At 34.8% G+C, this 19,711-nt stretch overlaps 1 protein-coding gene and 1 pseudogene across 2 annotated transcripts; one reads left to right on the top strand and one right to left on the bottom strand.

Annotated features, from left to right (window-relative positions):
- Positions 1-373: 373 nt before the first annotated feature.
- Positions 374-11,084, bottom strand: LOC110666173 (CSC1-like protein HYP1). Of its 2 annotated transcripts, none has more exons than XM_021826577.2 (10): positions 10,371-11,084; positions 10,137-10,292; positions 7,794-7,857; positions 7,480-7,689; positions 6,731-6,919; positions 5,739-6,037; positions 1,788-2,064; positions 1,409-1,684; positions 1,039-1,272; positions 374-715 (listed from the first exon to the last, which is right to left on the bottom strand). In XM_021826577.2, exons 1-10 carry the CDS (start codon positions 10,652-10,654, stop codon positions 557-559), a joined length of 2,148 nt encoding a protein of 715 aa, XP_021682269.2. In that variant the 5' UTR covers positions 10,655-11,084; the 3' UTR covers positions 374-556. The 2 variants fall into 2 exon arrangements, with proteins under 2 accessions (XP_021682269.2, XP_057993573.1); XM_058137590.1 differs by having other exon boundaries at positions 10,411-10,597.
- A 2,706-nt stretch (positions 11,085-13,790) lies between these two features.
- On the top strand, positions 13,791-19,428 carry LOC110640282 (ARF guanine-nucleotide exchange factor GNOM-like; annotated as a pseudogene).
- The last annotated feature ends 283 nt before the right edge of the window (positions 19,429-19,711 follow it).

Raw genomic sequence — 19,711 nt, forward strand, 5'->3', positions numbered from 1 at the left:
TATCATTGAAGTTAACCAATTTTCAATAAATTAAAGAAAGGTTCTCAAGAATATATATTAGACCTTAATTATTTGTACTTAACCCACCTCTATGAGAGGCATCAACTACTACTGGTAATGGAGATATCATCATCAACGGTTGATGATGATTGATGACCAAATTGCATTTCTATTGCCACATGGGATGTTATGGTTATTGCTCTTCTTTTTAATTACTTAATAAGCTATTGATTAAGACAAGTGGAAGCATCTAATCTTGCTCCTCCACGGGGAGGTTTCACTGTTAATTAATGGTCTCCTTCTCAGACAAATTTATTATTATTGGTAATTACCTTTATTATATAATTTTATTTAAATAAAAATTATAATTAAATTTATTAATATTACTATAAACTTGAAATTAATGATCACATAAAATCAATTATAAGTTCAATAATTATATTTATAAAACAAAAGTTCAGTAATTATGACCTACAGTGTTCACTTTGTCATTTCATAAACATGCACATTTCACAAGAATTACACAGCGAGTTGAAAAAACAATAACCAAAAGATTTCAAACTTCTGAATGAAGAAGCGGGGAGTTGTGCCGGTCAACATTTCTGGCATACTGGACTGGCATCAAAGCTGGGTCACGGTAAGCAGTAACCAATTTATCATAGAATTCAGCCATACTTGGCTCGTTTTGGTCTTCCTTATCTTTCTTTATCAAACACTGCAGAACCACATAAAATTCAGGTAGAAGCTATTCAAGTATCCGCAATTATGGTGCAGGCTGTCAGGGATTCAAATCATGAAAGCTCTTTCTTCCTTTCAAGAATTTCCAATATATCATGTATATGTAGAATGGTCAGAACAACTTTTGGTATAAAGCAACTCAATGTTGCTACGGATCATCAAGCTTGATGTTACAATCAAAATGTTGAATACGATATAATCATCATATATATAAAATCTCTATGCCATTCAGATGGAAGTGCGCCAAAGGAATATTGTGAAAATAATATATGGTTATATATTATTGATAGGACAACATACCTCAGTAGGATAAGCTTTAAACATAGGTAGGAACCTTTTCCTGCAGTACTGGTTGAAAAGAAGTGTGAGAACTGGAAGAGGAATAGTTAAACTGGAACCCAGAGGCAGCTTCTTAAGTCCAAATATCCCAATTGCAATAACATGCATCAGTATCAAGGAAAAAATTGTGGAATTGTGCACCATAGGCCAAAACTTTCCACTAGTTTCATACTTGGGTGCATATACATTCAAAAACTGTAAAAAAAGAAATTCAAAGGATACTGTCAAAAATAGGTAATTTTATTGGAAACACAACGATAACACCTAATTTATAAATATCCAATATATAAGTGAGTATTTGACTATCAGGCTGATAAAGAACTTCACTTACCTGGTTGCGAAAGATGATGTATCCCAGGCAAAAATAAATCAGAAGAAATGGCAGAATTAGTGGAGCAAGGAAAAAATATGTTACACCAAGAAGTCCAAAGAAGAGGACAGTGGGAATTTCACTGTAGTATGGAATTGCTGGGACCTCAAATTTGTTACCATTTCTTCTGGCACATAGTTTTCTTATAAAACGGCAAAGCAGAGGAATCAACCGAAATAGCTCTGATGATAGACTTGTCCATCCAGATGTCACGACATATGAAATGAAGAATGACGCCTACACCCAGAATGAAGAACCTATCTTATTTTTTCCATAACATAAAAAATGGTTTTTAATGACAGCTGGCATTTAAAGCAAAGTAATGCAGATGCATTCTCACCTGAGATGGAACAGCTTGAGCTAGTACCTTGGGAATATTTTTGGGCTCAAGGAAAACGTTGACCTGATAGAAAACTGATCCTGATAGTACATTTGCAAAAAAAATGTTCCATATGGTAAAGTATAACACCTTGGTACAAGCACTTTTTTCTATTTGACTATGAGAAACGTATCCTTGCATGGAGGAAAACAATATCATCATGGGTGGCACAAAAAATAGAAAAAACTGAAGAATTAGACTAGGTAGATATCCTGTAATCAGTTGACTGACAACAGTTCTGCAATTCAAAAAAGACTACATATTAGTATTTTATTTCAAATTAGACAAAATCACTGTAAAACAATAAAATTTCCACAAATAAAGCCATTATTGTTTTAATGATCGGTCAATACTGAAAACTTCTCCTGGCTTATACATGAACTCAAACTCAAACTCAACTAAGCTTTATCCCAAAAATTTGGGATCGGCTATATGGATTCGTTTTCTCTACTCTAAACGATTTTGGGTTAAATCCTCAGAAATGTGTAATGCTTCTAGATCATGTTGTTCTACTCTCCTCCAAGTCAATTTAGGTCTACCCTTTTTTTTCTTTCTATCCTCTAACCTAATGTGCTCTACTTGTCTAATTGGAGCCTCCGTATGTCTACGCTTCACATGACTAAACCAACTCAATCTCCCTCCTCTCAATTTATCATCAATTGGCACCACTCCTACCTTTTCTCTAATACTCTCATTAAGGACTTTATCTAGTCTAGTATGGCTACTCATCCACCTTAACATTCTCATCTTTGCAATTCTTATCTTAGACGCATACGACTCCTTCAGTGCCCAATACTCACTACCATATAACATAGCCGGTCGTATGGCTGTACAGTAAAATTTTCCTTTCAACTTATTGGAAATCTTGCGATCACATAAAACTCTAGTGGCACGTCTCCACTTTAACCATCCGGGTTTAATCCTATGACTAACATCCTCCTCACATCCCCCATCTACTTGAAGGACTGAGCCGAGATATTTAAAGCGATTACTTTGGGACAGTACCACTCCATCCAAACTAACTTCTTCCCTTCACCAGTTTGGCCTTCACCGAACTTGTAATGCATGTATTCTGTCTTCGTTCTACTTAACTTAAAGCCCTTTGACTCTAGATTACTTCTCCAAAACTGTAACTTTCTATTTACTCATTCTCGCGTCTCATCTATCAGAACAATATCATCCGCAAACATCATGCACTAAGGAATACTCTCTTGTATATGTTTCGTCAATTCATCTAAAACTAATGTAAAAATATAAGAGCTTATAGCTAATCCTTGGTGTAATCCAATTGAGATCGGAAAATCTCTTGTGTCCCCTCCCACTGTGCACAAAATAGTAGTTACTCCTTCATACATATCTTTCACCACTTGTATGTACCTAATAGATACCCTCTTTTGTTCTAACACATTCCATAAGATATCTCTTGGAACACTATCATAAGCCTTCTACAAATCAATAGAAACCATATGTAGATTTTTCTTCACATCTCTATATTTTTCCATCAAGCTTCTAATGAGAAAGATCGCTTCCATAGTTGAATGACCAGACATGAAGCCAAATTGATTGAGAGAGATCGAAGTATCATGACGTAGTCGATACTCCACAACTCTCTCCCACAACTTCGTAGTATGTCTCATGAATTTAATTCCCCTATAGTTTGAGCAACTCTGTATGTCTCCCTTATTTTTAAAAATAGGTACTAAAATACTCCCCCTCCATTCATCAGACATTTTCTTTGAGTTTAGAATCTTATTAAATAATTTAGTTAACTATGCCACTCCCATATCTCCCAAACACTTCCACACTTCAATTGGTATTCCATCGGGTCCACAGGCTTTATCCACTTTCATTGTCTTAAGTACTTCCTTTACTTCTAAAGATCTAATCCTTCTAGTATAATTCACATTCTTTTCTATTGTTCTATAGTCTATATTCACGCTATTACCATTTTGACTATTATTAAAGAGATCATTAAAATAATTTTTCCATCTTTCTTTAACGTCCTCATTTTTCACCAACACTTTTCCTTCTTTATCCTTAATGCACCTGACTTGATTCAAATCTTGATATTTCCTTTCTCTCCTCCTTGCTAATCTATAAATATCTTTCTCCCCTTCTTTAGTTTTAAGTTTCTCATATAACTTTTCAAAGGCCTGTGCTCTTACTTGACTAACTGTCTTTTTTGCGTCTTTCTTTGCTATCTTGTACTGTTTATATGCCTCATTATTATCAAATTTAGGTAATTTCTTATACCATTCCCTTTTTCTCTTCACTGCCTTTTGTACTTCCTCATTCCACCACCATCTCTCTTTTGAGAGTAGTCCATGTCCTTTAGACTCTCCAAGTACTTTTCTAGCTGCTTCTCTAATCTTTGATGCCATTGTTATTCACATATCATTGACCTTCATATCCAGCTTCCATGCTTCGAACTCGAGAAGCTCATTTTTGAACTTCACTTGCTTTACTCCTGTGAACTCCCACTACTTTGTTAGAGCTACACTATTTCTTCTGACCTTACTTAAATTGTTCCTAATCTTGACATCTAAAACAACTAACCGATGTTGACTTGTTAAAGCTTCTCCTGAAATGACCTTGCAATCCTTTTATAGAGCTCTATTTGTCTTCCTGGTTAAGAGGAAATCGATTTGGCTTGTATGTTGCTCACTTTTGAAAGTCACTAAATGTGACTCTCTTTTTATAAAGTAGGTATTTGCTAGTATTAGGTCGCATGCCATAGCAAAATCCATGATGCTGTTTCCCTCCTCATTTCGACTGCCAAAACTAAAACCTCCATGAACATTCTTATAACCTTGCCTATCACTTCCTACATGTCCATTCAAATCTCCACCAATTAAAACATTCTCTTCATTCAGTATGCTTTGCATAAAATCATCCATATCTTCCCAAAACCTTTGTTTACTCTCACTATCTAGTCCTATTTGTGGAGTATAGGCACTAACTACATTTATTGTTTCTCTTTTTAGTACTAGCTTTACTAGTATAATTCTATCTCCTACTCTTTTCACAGCTATTACAGCGTCTTTCAATGTCCTGTCTATGATTATACCCACTCTGTTCTTGTTTCACTCCTTTCCGGTAAACCACAGTTTGTACCCTGAATTACCCACTTCCTTGCTTTTCTCTCCTACCCATTTAGTCTTCTGAATACAAGCAATATTCACCCTTCTCCTTTCCAAGGTATCCACAAGCTCCATTAATTTTCCTGTAAGTGAAACACCATTCGTTGATAATACTTTCCCATAGTAGTAATTATACATTTAGCCCCATTATTTCTATATTTCCAAATACAAATTAAGTAAGCCTTAGTCTTAAACTAGTTGGGATCATCCACATAGATCCTTCTCCTCCATTTCACTTTGTGGAGGGCTACATCTCATTTTTATATATCATTATTATTGAAACAAAATTTTTATTTATTCTAAGTTAATCAAGAAAAAAAAGAAAGGGTTGATTCAGTTCTGATTGAAAAATCAGGATTCACCTCAAAAACGAGAAAGAATTTGATATGGCAATGTCTAACACTCTAACTTATGTCTTTAGAAATTCAAACACCAAGTTCAACACTGAATGCTATACATCATTTATCAAATGTGGATGCATAAGCTTAAATCCTAATGCTTCATATAATACATTTTTGGATTTAAACTTTGTTTGGCCATATTTTAGTTCACCAGAATTCTACTGTACAGATGAATTCATGAATTTCAAATGAGAAATTGAACCCTCAATTAATTCCTCCACTAGTTTGAAACTGTGGCAGTAGGCTACAACATTAACAATGTTAACAGTAGTTGTTTAGACATATATAAGCTCAATCGACCCCAAGTGAACCCGGCATGCTTTGACTTTAGGAAGAAATAAATAAAGAATAAAGAGTTCAATTTCACTTACAGACTAAGAATGCCTTTCAGAAATGGAAACCAGATCTCCAACTGATTCAGGTTAGCAAGACCTTGCACTATCACAACTGGAATAAGGAACATAATTGTAAGAGCAATAACGGCAACAACCGCAACCAGCTTATAGATCCATCTTCTTATGAATGATGCAGAAAAGAAAGGCCAGTGTACATCCTGAGTTTCAGGAGCTTGCTCAGTGACCCACTCTGTGGGATTGACCCCCTGTTGGATGTGAAGAACTACTGCAGTACCAAAACGCGACTTGAATGACACGAAAGCAGCTGGGACTTCCTGAGAAAATTAGAAGGCATAATAAACAATAGGTTGCATCAGCTCTCAACTTCAATGTCAAAACAAAGAATATTTGAAAAAAAAATTCCATAGTGCATAGAATTTGAACAAGCCAGAGGCAGCAAAATGAGCTGGGACAGAGTAATCACAAACAAGAACATTCACATCACTGTGGTGGCAATTCATTTGCAACCACAATGAACAACAATTCACAAAAGCAGAAGTCTTCTAGAAACATGCATTTCATTGGCATGCTCCCATGACAAGTACAAATAAATAAGTAATCTAAAATTTTGACAAATTGAAAAGATATAAATGATGCATATTTGTGTTTTATCTTCTAAAGCAAATTAGATCACCAGTTAACTGTCCCATGCACTGATACAGAGGGCAAGCATCAAATTCATAATGGTTTTGTGCATTAGTCCTGACAGCAGCCAATCATCCAAAACTTCTGGATGTTAGAATCATACATAGATCAACCTGTTAGAACCTCCTTTGGCAAGATTGGTTTTGAGAATGACATTTACTAAAGTTTTTAGGAGTTAAAAGCTAAATGGCACTAAAAATCGCTAAAGTTCTTTCCTTTTGTATCGAGAATTGAGTTAATGAACAATGCAACTTTATTTACATTAAAGGGACGAAATCCCTTCCAAGATATTGTTACTTCTGTTTTGAACAGATATGACGCACCTCTGATGCCAATGAGTATTGCTCCATTCTCACGTTTTCTTCCAAATCTTCCAACTTCTTTTCGTAGTGGTCTAAAATATTAACTTTCCGTCCAAAGAGTCCCAAAAAGCCATCACGTTTAAATTTTTGCTTGGAATGATTTTCTGATTTAATGCGTGCAAGCTTTCTATACAACTTATCTGCATCATTCTGCATGGCATAACACAGTTGTCAAGAAAAGCAAAGAGAAGGATATAATAATGAAGACCACTGGATGTCAGAACTAAAAACAAAAACTCAATAGTACATCAATTATGAATCTCTCAGTCCCTAAAGAATGAAATGTACAAAGTTTGCAAATAGTCATTCTTCAGAGGTCTGTCCTCTCATTGTTTCACGGACCTGAAAAAATCACAGCCAATATATATTTCAAAGTTTTTTAGGACATTCCAACAGATTTTTTGTGTTTAACAATTATCATGAGATAAAAGAAACTCCTAACAGTTGATTTCAGATGTCAAGGAGTGTTACCTTGATGCATTAATGTAAGGTCAACTTCTTAATTTTTGTTTTAAACACATTGACTTTAAAGCTAATGAACATACTCACCTAATAATTAAATTTAGGAGACATTTATGTAGCACACATATACCAGCATAGACATAATCCCCATTGGACATGAAAGCTAATAATTAAGTTTCAGAAAGAACATCTAATAGACTGTGAGCTCAAATAAACAAATTAACAAGTAGGACATCCTCAATGCTTACAATGAGACCTCGAATTTTGCTTGTTTGATGAATCACTGAATGTGAAAGGTAAGTAGAAGGATGATACTCTGTGAAAAAGCTCTCAACTTTTTCACTAAAGCTTCTCCCAGATGAGGAAGGGATATCACGGACTAATATGGTAAATTGGTGAGGCTGAGGCTTGGATGAATAGAAGCAAGCAATTCTTTTTGATGAAATATAGCTATACTCCTGCAGATTTACATAACCACCAAATTAGAATTTCTGAATGCTTGTATTTTGTGAACCAGAAAGGTATACTAGCATTTGTTGCAGAAAATTACAATATTACTTACACAATAAAGAAGATAGCAGACAACTCCCGTAAAAATATATGCAGCAGAAAAGTGAATCCATAACCTTGAGAAAGGCCAAGACTAGTGATCAGGGTTTCCTTAACATACACTCAAAAGCAATCATGAATTTGAGGTCTCTTGATAAAGTGAAATATGCAAATGAATAGTCACAGTGAAGTCAATACAAGAAAACAAAAAATTATGAGCTCTACTTAGCGCAAAAATACAACTCAACTCAACTCAACTAAGCCTTTATCCCAAAAATTTGGGGTCGGCTATATGGATTCGCTTTTTCCACTCTGAACGATTTTGGGTTAAATCCTCAGAAATGTGTAATGCTTCTAAGTCATGCTGTACTACTCTCCTCCAAGTCAATTTAGGTCTACCCCTTTTTTTCTTTCTATCCTCTAGCCTAATGTGCTCTACTTGTCTAACTGAAGCCTCCGTATGTCTACGCTTCACATGACCAAACCACCTCAATCTCCCTTCTCTCAACTTATCGCAAAAATATTTTAATTAAAAATAAAAGGAGGAAGATTGATATAAAAATTGGTATTGAAAGAGGGAGGGAATGCAGGTAAATCTTGCAAACAAAAACATGTTTGTGTGTGTGTGTGTATATATTAAAAGGACCTTGTCAACAACACTAAAATAATGAAATTAAAGTGAAATAGAATCCATCTCAGAGAAAATTTGTTAGCAAAGTCCAAAGTTAACTTTGTAAAAAGGGCAGTAGGCATGTAATAGAACAGAAATCAATAGATGAGAATGATTAGAGAGAGAGATGGAAACAAAATGTAATAACTCCAAAAGAAGTCAGATTATGTGGCTTCCACTCACCCTCACAAACTTTATTTTCTCAGCTCAAAGTATGTTATAAGCAAAATTAAAAATTAAAAATTAAAAAAAGAAAGAAAGAAAGAAAAAGGACTAAAAAAACAAAAATAAAAAAGATGGTGAGAGAGACAGAGAGATGACAGCAACCATGGGCATGAGACAACCTCTTCAAAGAAATTCATGGATGCCAACAAGTAGTTCAACTAGTGTTGTCCAAGATATGGAATTCTAAAACAAGTCAGCTCAATAAATCAATAAAACTAGAAAGCAAAAACCAATTCTCGTAAATCTATCCATCAAACACCACTGTATCCGATGTAACCAATATTCAAAAATGCATAAGAATGCCTTACAGAAATGCATTGGCGTTGACTTAAAACTTAATGAAAATCCAACTAACATTTATCATCTAGAATAAATGTAAGAGTAACACAACTTCAAAATTTCATCATCTTTCTTCCCCTTAAACACTGTAGAGAGCCAGAGCAACCAAATATCTCTACATCTCAAAGCCCAATTGCCAGTTCCAAAATCTGCTGGTACAATGCAGGTTTAAAAGATCTATGATATTGGGGGGGTGAGGGGCGGTGGGGGAGGGGGCAAGAGGCAAAATTGATAATATGTTGCCCTTTATGAGTTATGCAGGGTAAACAATGAAAGAAGTGTGGCTTCAACATCGTTAGTTATTAGGCAAGAAGAAGAAGCAGCATATTTAATATTATCACTGATACACTTGAATCTATAGCTATTAGCATTTTTCAAAACCAAGATTTCTTAACTATACTTGCAAGAATTAAAATGAGCACCAGCAAATGAGAGCTTCAGAAAATCAAGAACATGTACTAATCAAGCGCTCAAAGCACTTGTGGCCTAGACCCAACAACACAATTATCACTAAGGGAAACCAGTAAAGGCCTTGCACATACCATCCATCACACAAAGGGAGCAGAGCTGCTTATGCCTGAACCTCTTGGAATTATCTGCAGCTAAAATAGTGCATACCAAAACTTTCACAATAAAAGGAAAGCATAGACAAGCTTAAGTTTCAAAAAATAAGGAGCAGCCTGTGATGGGTTTCCAAAATTTTTAACCAAACTTCACAATTTACAGGTTAATCTAACAACCAAAATATAATATAATTGTTAGATGACCGTGAGGTTTGCACAGTGAAAGGTGACCGCTGATGATTGTAAGGCACACCTACTTTGAAACCTCAACCTAAACTTGCACAGAATTTCACTTTGTTACCTACACTTGCATATGCAAACAAAAGCCAAGACAACTCTCGGCTCAATTGCCATGATCACTTATCAGAAGTTAACGCAAAACATCTCTCATTCGCTGATTCCCGTGTGATGAGACTCTCCTATGACCTAGCCACAAAATCCAAATGCCCAAAAGCAGAAAGAATCTGAACCAGTCCACCAGCTAAAGAAAAAAAAAAAAGGATGGGGGGTGTTCAAATGAACAATGAAATTTCTGTTAATTACGGTAGCTAGCACTTACCAGTTTGAACCGTCGTTAACATTCGAAATACTGAAAGAGTCCAACGACTTGTTTGGTAGATCATAAAAATCATCAATACTGAGCTGATTCCCAAGATAATTAACAGGAATGAGAACGAAGATCCCAATAATCCCAGCAAATGTAAACACTTTGAGGCTGCATTCAGAAATAAACAAATAAACAACTAAAACTACAGCACACAATAAATTGACGTACTAAAAGAATTTAAAAGACCTGAAAATGAAAACGCGCATGAAAACTAGAGCATCCAAACCAGAAATTGACAAGAGGTCTTCCTCGGAAAGCTGCCATGCGCTTCTCACCCAACCATCAGAAGGCAAAAGCCTTCCCAAATTTAACCCATCACTTTGCTCCTCCGATTTCTGCTTATCGACCAAACGGGGAACATAGACAAAAACATTTCCGGCTTGCTTCCTGAGTATAGAATAGAGAGTGAAGAACAAGAAACAGAGTCCAAGATTGATGCCAACCGATGTTAACAGAGCCGAAAGTATCATTTCTTCAAAACCTTAAAAACAGCTCCAAGAGAAAGTAATAATAATTGGAAAATCCTTAAGCTCTAGGCTGTAGGTAGAGTAATGGATGAACGAGGAAAATTTACAGATTCTTGCTTGTTTCTTGTTGGTGCTCTGTACTGAAAGAGGAAACGAAATTGCTCCTGCTGGTTCAGTCCTTAACTGAAACACTAAGAAAATTGACAATATTAGCCCTTAAGCATTCAAAGATTTGCCAACGTGGACCCTTGTAACTTTGATAACTACTGACTAGTGTTCATTAACTTTGATGCCAATCATGTCGTTTCGAGCTTTATCATCCAGGTGGGACCCATTTCTGCCACGGATCGCAGCCGCAGAGCTTCATAATACTAATGGAAAATACTTTGCTACAATAATGCATTAATTTAATAAATCTATATTTATATTATATATATATATATATATATAACAGGAAGACAATTTAAAATGATGGCATTGTTTTTTATAATGTTGTTATATGGTATTGTTTATGGTATTGTCATGTAGTGTTTTTAAGATAATTTTTTAAAATTTTATTTTAAATTAATAAAATTTTAACGTTTAAAATAATAAAAATAATTATATTATTTAATCAATTTTAAATAATATTATAATTTTAAATAATATTTTATTATATTATTATATTTTTATTATAAAATATATTTTAAAAATTTTTAGAAATAAAAAATAATAAAAATATAAAATAATATTTAATTAATAAAATATAAAATATAAAATAATTAATAAAAAATATATTATTTAATTTTTATATATTAAAATTAAAAAAATAAATTAAAATTATTAATAATCACTGCCTTGGTACGAACAATTTTTTAATAATTACTGATACCTTAATGTTAAATATTTATAAAATTTATCATTTATTTATGTCATAAATAAAATACATTAGGTAGTAATTTCCCATAAATTATAAATCATCCAAAATTAATTTTGTAAATAAATTAATTTGTAATTTTTATTTTTATATAAATAAATTTTAATTTAATAGAGTTAAGTGCATATTTTTAGATTTTAACTTAAATTATGAATTTTAATTTTCATAAAAAATATTATTTAATTATAAAATTAAATTTAAGTGGGTGACCTTTGATGGCATGTTAATGTGGTAAATTATTAGTTTTATTTATTATTTCAGGTGAATATTTACTAAGATTTTAATGTAATTTAAATTATGTAGTTAAATCTCAAATTATTTTAATATTTAATTTCTAATCTTTATATTAGCATTAATGGAAAATATATGTTGGAGATCTTGAGAGCCCAAAATACTTAGAGATAATTTTTTAGATGAACCTCATAAAAGAACACATTTATGGGTTCAATATTACATTTAACCTAAAATCTTAAGGCAAATAGTCTATAGGTCATTTCCATTTATATCTCTTTCATTCAGCTCCTTTTTTTTCAATATTGAAATTTCACACTTGTATATTCTCAATAATCTTACTCTCAAGTGTGAATTTTTTATACATTGAACTTACTAGGCCTACTCCTCCTTAAACAGAAGCTTTTTTTCTTAACTCAAGCATTACGATGTCACCAAGAATTTAAATTACTCCATCAAACCCACTTGAGTTTGCACCTCTTAGAGCCACACTAGAGCCATCACATGTATTGAGAGTTCTCACTTCATCGCTATACTCTTCTCTAAAAGAGTATCTTCCTGCTCTTTTGGGTCTACCAGAAGTCTCTCGACTCTTCCATCCATATGTCAAACTATCGAAGGAATCACCGATCACCATTTTTATATTCGTCCTTACCGAACCATCGGCTCTAATACCAATTATTAGAGATCTAGGAAATCCAAAATACCTAGAGAGAATCTTTATAAATAGGCCTTATAAAAGAACACATTTATAGGCTCTATACCATATTTAGCCCAAAATCTTAAGGCAATGGGTTTATAAATCATTATCACTTACATGTCTCTCACTTATTCAAATTTTTTTCCAATGTGAGAATTCCATACTTGTATATTATCAATAATATATTATTAGCAAATTTGTAGTATAACATTTTGAGGATTAATTTTTTTTGAGAAAGTAAATGTTAATTTTAAGTGTTAACATGTAATTTATTAAAAATATTAAAGATTAACTGTAACTTAGTTTGGATGGAGAATAGAAAGGAATATGAAATAATAAGATAAAAATAATAAAAGTAAAATGTTTAATTTAGCTCATGTATTCATTAAGAAAGTTTAATTTAGCTTATTATTAATTTTTTTGTCTGAATTAGTTTAGAAATTTTAATTTAAGTTTAATTAAATTAAAAATTAAAATTTATGAACTAAATTTTTTAATTTTTTTATTTAAATAAAACATCAAGAAGTTTAAATTCTTAATTCTAAGACTAAATTTCTTGATATAATTCAAAAATTAATAAGTTTGATTTTTTGATTTTTTTTTATTTTTTGATTAAATTAAGCTTAAATTAAAAATTTTGAGCTAAATTAAATTAAAAAAATTAAAAATGAGCTAAATTAAACTTATAGGGGTGTAATTGAGCTATAATAAATATCTTTTATTCAGGAGTTTTATAAAATGGAGAAGGAAAAAATAATAGGACATAAGTTACTCTTTTAAATTTCACTTTATTATTTTAAATAAGAAGTTATTTTTCATTTAATATTAAATTATTTTTCAAATATAATTATTGTACTTTTAATATTCAAAATTATTTATTATCCCTTCAAACTCAGAAATTATATGACCTTCCATTTATTTTCTTTTACTATTTCATCATTCAATTTATATTGAATAATAAGTTTGACCGTTTAAATTTTATACGTCTTGTAATCAAACCTTGTTCTGCGGGTTTGAATTTGGGTGATATTTCAATTTCTTTGTCATTTGTTTGTACATTGATGGCGGATTGAACTTTTGTTTCCATTTTTGGTTCAGAGTGTAAACTGTCTAAGATGTTCTCGTTTTTAGCTTCACGGTCACGGGTCAACCATAATACTTCACTGGGTAACTGTTAAAGACTTGTTTTGCTGCTTCTTTGTTGTTTTTGATTGTTATTTCTAGCATTACCTATCAGAAGGGTACTCATTTAAGCAGTGGTGGAATCAACACAGTTATTGATTTATTTTATTTTATAACTTTAGTAGTCACCTGATAAGTTGCATCAGTAAAATGTTCAATTGAGAGGTAAGACAGGGATTTTATCAATTATAATGATAGTTTTATATCGAAAACTTAGAATTCATAGCGATATTTTGCATGTGATGAAGACTAACTTGTATTGCATGGCATGATAAAACTGTTATTCTTCAGCAAATGGGCAAAGGGTTTCCTGATGATCCCCATATATGACCTTAAAAATTTAAAGCTTGCGTGGTGTAATCTTCAATTCCGTATCATTTCACTCTCCAATGCCGAGTTTTTAGATGGCCTTGCATACAACAATTTTTCCCTTTTCTTTTTTTTCAAGTTTCTTGATACTTTTTGGCTGATTATTATATTCTTATGTATTGATTACCTTTTTCAGTAACAGTGAATGGTACAATTTGGCCAGGTTTTGGCATCTTGCTTTTGTGGCTGCATGTTTACAGTTTAAATATAAAACAGACTGAAGCAAAAATGGGGCATCTGAATTTGGAGTCTGGAACTAATTCATTTTACGGAGAATTCAGTGACTGTCCTGTTAAAGATACCAAAGGTGCTTTAGCATGCATGGTTAATTCCGAAATAGGAGCAGTTTTGGCTGTGATGAGGAGAAATGTAAGGTGGCGCATTCGATATGTGGCAGATGATGACCAACTAGAGCACTCTCTCATTCATTCCTTGAAAGAATTACGGAAACAGATTTTTTCATGGCAACATAAGTGGCACAATATTGACCCGGCCATCTATCTTCAGCCATTTTTGGATGTAATTCAATCTGATGAAACTGGTGCACCAATCACAGGAGTTGCTTTGTCTTCTGTGTACAAAATATTAACCCTTGATGTGCTAGATGTCTATACAGTGAATGTGGCAGAGGCTATGCATTTGATCGTTGATGCTGTGACAACCTGTCGTTTTGAGGTGATTGATCCGGCCTCTGAAGAAGTGGTGCTGATGAAAATTCTTCAGGTTCTTCTGGCATGCATGAAAAGTAAAGTATCAGTCAAGTTGAGCAATCAACATGTATGCAACATAGTAAATACATGTTTTCGTGTTGTTCATCAAGCAAGCTTAAAAGGAGAATTGTTGCAGATGATTGCACACCACACAATGCATGAATTAGTTAGATGTATTTTTTCTCACTTACCTGATATGGACAAGAATGAAGACACATTGGCTAATGGAAGCTCCATTGTTGGCAGAGAGGTAAGGATACAGGTCACACCTTTTTCTTTTTCTCTTTAAAATCAAGCTGGAATTAAATGAAAATTCCTGCAAAATCCATACCCCAATGGATACTGGGAGAAACAAACGCAAACAAGATGAATATATGCTCTGTATGAATAATTGATTATATGGAACTTGGTTGCTTATTTGGAGTCATTTCAGTTGATCCAAAGTGACTGCAAATTAAATAAGAGATTTTGGCAAGAAAGCTCTATGATTTCAAAGGCTTCTAAATTGGACTTTGAGTTTAGTGTTCTGAACTTCAAGCCAGGCAGGGTATAATATGTTTATTCATGTTTCACATCTGTAATTTTAGTAACTTAATATGTGCTACATAAAGTAAAGATTATTGATCTACATAGATTTCATTTATTGGATGTTTATAATTGATCAATCAGTAGTGCCAATAGTTCATTGTAGAAACTGTGTTTGAACTTTGAACAATCAAGCAATTTAAGTTCCAAGTTGAGTAGAATACCCAGACTTGTACACAGCCTTTTTAATTCATTGACTGCCAAGACTAGAAAAATGAATGCCTTGCTTCTTGATTTGTGGAATATTGTATATCTTTTTAATGCAGGTTGATGCACTGGACAAGGATAATGCTTTTGGAAGGAAACATCTAGAAAATAGAAATTCTGGGGTTGAAAGCAATGGTCAACCATCAATTGTGGATACTCCAAGTAATCTCATGGGTATGTTGGAGAGTGGGAAGGATGATAACAAGGTAGAAGTTGGCAATGGGATGGAGGCTGCTGACATTGGTGAAAACTTGCGATGGAGCCTTTTGGAGTCCCTTGCATGGTGGAAATATTTCACTTTCTCTGTTCTCTTTTGAATGTTATCGGGCACATTGAAGTTGGCTCTAGATCAAATCCTATAGCATATGATGAAGATGTTCCACTATTTGCTTTGGGTTTAATTAATTCAGCTATTGAATTGGGTGGTCCTTCATTCAGCCAACACCCAGCATTGCTGTCTTTAATTCAAGGCGAGTTGTTCCGTAATTTAATGCAGTTTGGTTTGTCAATGATTCCATTAATTCTTTCAACAGTATGTAGCATTGTTCTTAATCTGTATCATCATTTGCGTACTGAGCTGAAATTACAGTTTGAAGCTTTCTTCTCCTGTGTGCTTTTGAGGATAGCATAAGGCACGCATGGATCTTCATATCAACTGCAGGAGGTTGCCATGGAGGCTCTGGTTGACCTCTGCAGACAGCAGACTTTCATTGCTGAAATGTATGCTAATTTTGATTGTGACATAACCTAATGTATTTGAAGACCTTGCTAACCTGTTATCAAAAAGTGCATTTCCAGTGAACGGACCTTTGTCCGCGATGCATATCGTTGCACTGGATGGTCTGGTATCCATGATTAAGGGTATGGCTGATAGGATAGGCAATGAATTGTCACTTTCAAAAGACGCCTCAGTAGATCTAGAGGGATGTAAAGCATCCTGGACTACGAAATGTGAAACCTATAGTGACCCAAATGTTTGGATTCCACATGTCCTTGAGATGAGACACATTAAGAGAAAATTGATGGTTGGAGTGGATCATTTTAACCGGGATCCTAAGACGGGTCTACAATTTCTCCAAGGAATGCATCTATTGCCTGAGAAGCTTGACCCTCTGTGTGTAGCATCTTTATTCCGGTACACAGCTGGGTTAGATAAGAATCTTATTGGCGACTTTCTTGGAAATCATGATGAATTTTGTGTTCAGGTGCTTCAGGAATTTGCTCGAACTTTTGATTTTCAAGGCTTGAATTTGGATACTGCATTGCGTCTTTTCTTAGGAACCTTTAGGTTGCCTGAAGAATCACAGAAAATACAGAGGTGCTCGAAGCATTTGCTGAGAGATATTATGAACAGTCACCCCTGATATTGGCTAACAAGGATGCTGCTCTCTTGTTATCTTATTCACTTATATTGCTGAATACAGATCAACATAATGTACATGTTAAGGAAAAGATGACTGAAGAAGATTTCATCCGCAACAATCGGTGCACTAATGGAGGGAAAGATTTTCCCCGAGAATACCTGTCAGAACTTTACTGCTCAATTTGTGAGAATGAAATCCAGATGATTCCTGAACAAGGTGCTGGTTTTCCATTGATGACAACTGGCTGTTGGATTAATGTACTGCACAATTCCAAAATTACTGATCCTTTCATCATCTGTGATTCTAGAGCGCTCCTTGACTATGACATGTTAATAATATTGTCAGGTCCCACAATTGCTGCTATGTCAGCGGTTTTTTACCACGCAGAACACGAAGAGGTTTGAAAACATGTGACGATGGATTCCTGGAGATTGCCAAAATTTCTTCCTCTTATAATTATGATGATGTATTGGATGATTTGGTTGTCTCTCTCTGCAAATTCACATCCCACTTGACTCCATTATCTGTTGATGATGCTATTTTAGCCTTTGGAGAAGACACTAAAGCAAGGATGGCAGCCACAACTGTTTTCACCATGGCAAACAGGTATGGTGATTACATCCGCTGTGGCTGGAAAAATATACTGAATTGTGTCTTGAGCTTCCATAAGCTTGGCCTTCTACCTGCTCGGCTTGTTAGCGATGCAGCTGATGACATGGAGCTCTCTTCTGACATAGAGAGAGCAAAGCCTGCTCCAAGTCCAAGTTCTTCCTTAACATCGCACACCTCACCTTCAGGGACCACTACTCGGAAGTCGTCTGGTTTGATGGGCCGGTTCAGCCAGCTCTTATCTTTTGATATTGAAGAGCCAAGGTTACTGCCAACTGAGGAACAGCTTGCAGAGCATCAGCTTATTCGTGAAACCATACAAAGTTGCTATATTGATAGCATATTTACTGAGAGTAAATTCCTACAATCTGAGTCTTTATTGCAGCTTATAAGGTCGCTTATCCTGGCTGCAAGCCATCTCCATAACGGAACTAGCCCTGTGGAGGATAAAGGTGCTGCAGTGTTCTGCTTGGATTTGCTGATTGCAATTACACTGAATAATCGGGATAGGATTATGCTTATTTGGCAAGAAGTTTATGAGCATATATCCAATGTTGTTCAGTCAACCATAATGCCATGTACTCTTTTGGAAAAGGCTGTGTTTGGGCTCCTTAGGATATGCCAGCGATTACTTCCCTATAAGGAAAATTTGACAGATGAGCTCCTCAAGTCACTTCAACTGATATTGAAACTCAATACTCGGGTTGCTGATGCTTATTGTGAACAGATCACACAAGAACTTATTCATCTTGTAAAAGCAAATGCCACTCATATCAAATCCCATGAGGGTTGGCGCGCAATCATTTCCCTCCTATCCATCACGGCTCAGCATCCAGAAGCACCACGAACCGGATTTGACGCACTAGCATTTATCATGTCTGATGGGGGACACCTTTTGCCATCTAACTATGTTCTTTGTGTTGATGCTGCTAGACAGTTTGCTGAGTCTCGATTGGGGGATGTTGACTGGTGTGTTTCTGCCCTAGATATGATGGCAGGTTCTGTTGTTTGTCTGGCAAGATGGCGTTCTGAGGCTGAAATTGCAGTGGGGCAGGAGGCTGCTATGAAAGTGAGTCAGGATATTGGGGAGATGTGGCTTAGGCTGGTGCAAGGACTAAGGAAAGTGTGTCTGGACCATAGGGAAGAGGTGAGGAACCATGCTATTTTAATGTTGCAGAGGTGTATGGCTGGAGCGGATGTGATGTGCATTCCTATTGCTCTGTGGTTCCAATGTTTTGATCTGGTGATCCTTACGTTGCTTGATGATTTGTTGGACATTTCACTGCAGAGCTCCCCAAAGAATTATCGGAAAATGGAGGAAACACTTGTCCTAGCCATGAAACTAATGCTGAGAGCATTCTTGAAACAACTGCAGGATCTGTCACAGCAGCCATCCTTTTGCAGACTAAGCCATCCTTTTGTAGACTATGGTTAGGAGTTCTTAATCATATGGAGAGATACATGAAAGTAAAATTCCGAGGAAAGCACAGTGAGAAGATACATGAATTAGTTCCTGAGCTTCTCAAGAACATATTGCTGCTGATTAAGACAACAGGAGTTCTTATGCCGAGTGATGATATTGGTGGGGATAGCTTTTGGCGATTGACATGGTTGCATGTGTAGAATATATGTTCACCTTTGCAATCAGAGGCATTCCCAGACCCTGAATTAGAGCAAATACAGGCAAAACACATAAAATCAGTGGGAGTTCCTTCACCCGATGAGGCTCTGCTTGTTCCAACTTCCACCTAGTGAGACAACAGTTTGAAGCTAATTTTAGGATAGAGTTTCAGATCATACTGTGGTATTTTTGAAATATAGTGCCCCAATAACGTGCCTGCCTGGAATCAGGTGCTCCAGTTGTTTAACAATTTTTCTGGAGTTGGCTATCCATATATACGGTTGAGAAGCTTCAGAAGGATACAAGGTTAAATTGGAAGCACATATCAGATCTTAATTCAACAATGTTTTTTGGCGGAATTGCTAATTGAATTTTGCTCTCCGTGGACTCACATTACAGTACTGGTTCTGTTGTAGAGTGCATTCTACCAGAGGAACAAAATAGATCCCTGCATAATTTTGTAGTTTTGTACTTGCTTATTAACCACTGTACCAAAATTTTCCAAATTATACCATTATGAATCTCTGTATTCTTGGTGTCATATAACATTCTATCACAATACAATG

The sequence above is a fragment of the Hevea brasiliensis genome, chromosome 16 (assembly GCF_030052815.1).
Source record: "Hevea brasiliensis isolate MT/VB/25A 57/8 chromosome 16, ASM3005281v1, whole genome shotgun sequence".
Classification (NCBI taxonomy): domain Eukaryota; kingdom Viridiplantae; phylum Streptophyta; class Magnoliopsida; order Malpighiales; family Euphorbiaceae; genus Hevea; species Hevea brasiliensis.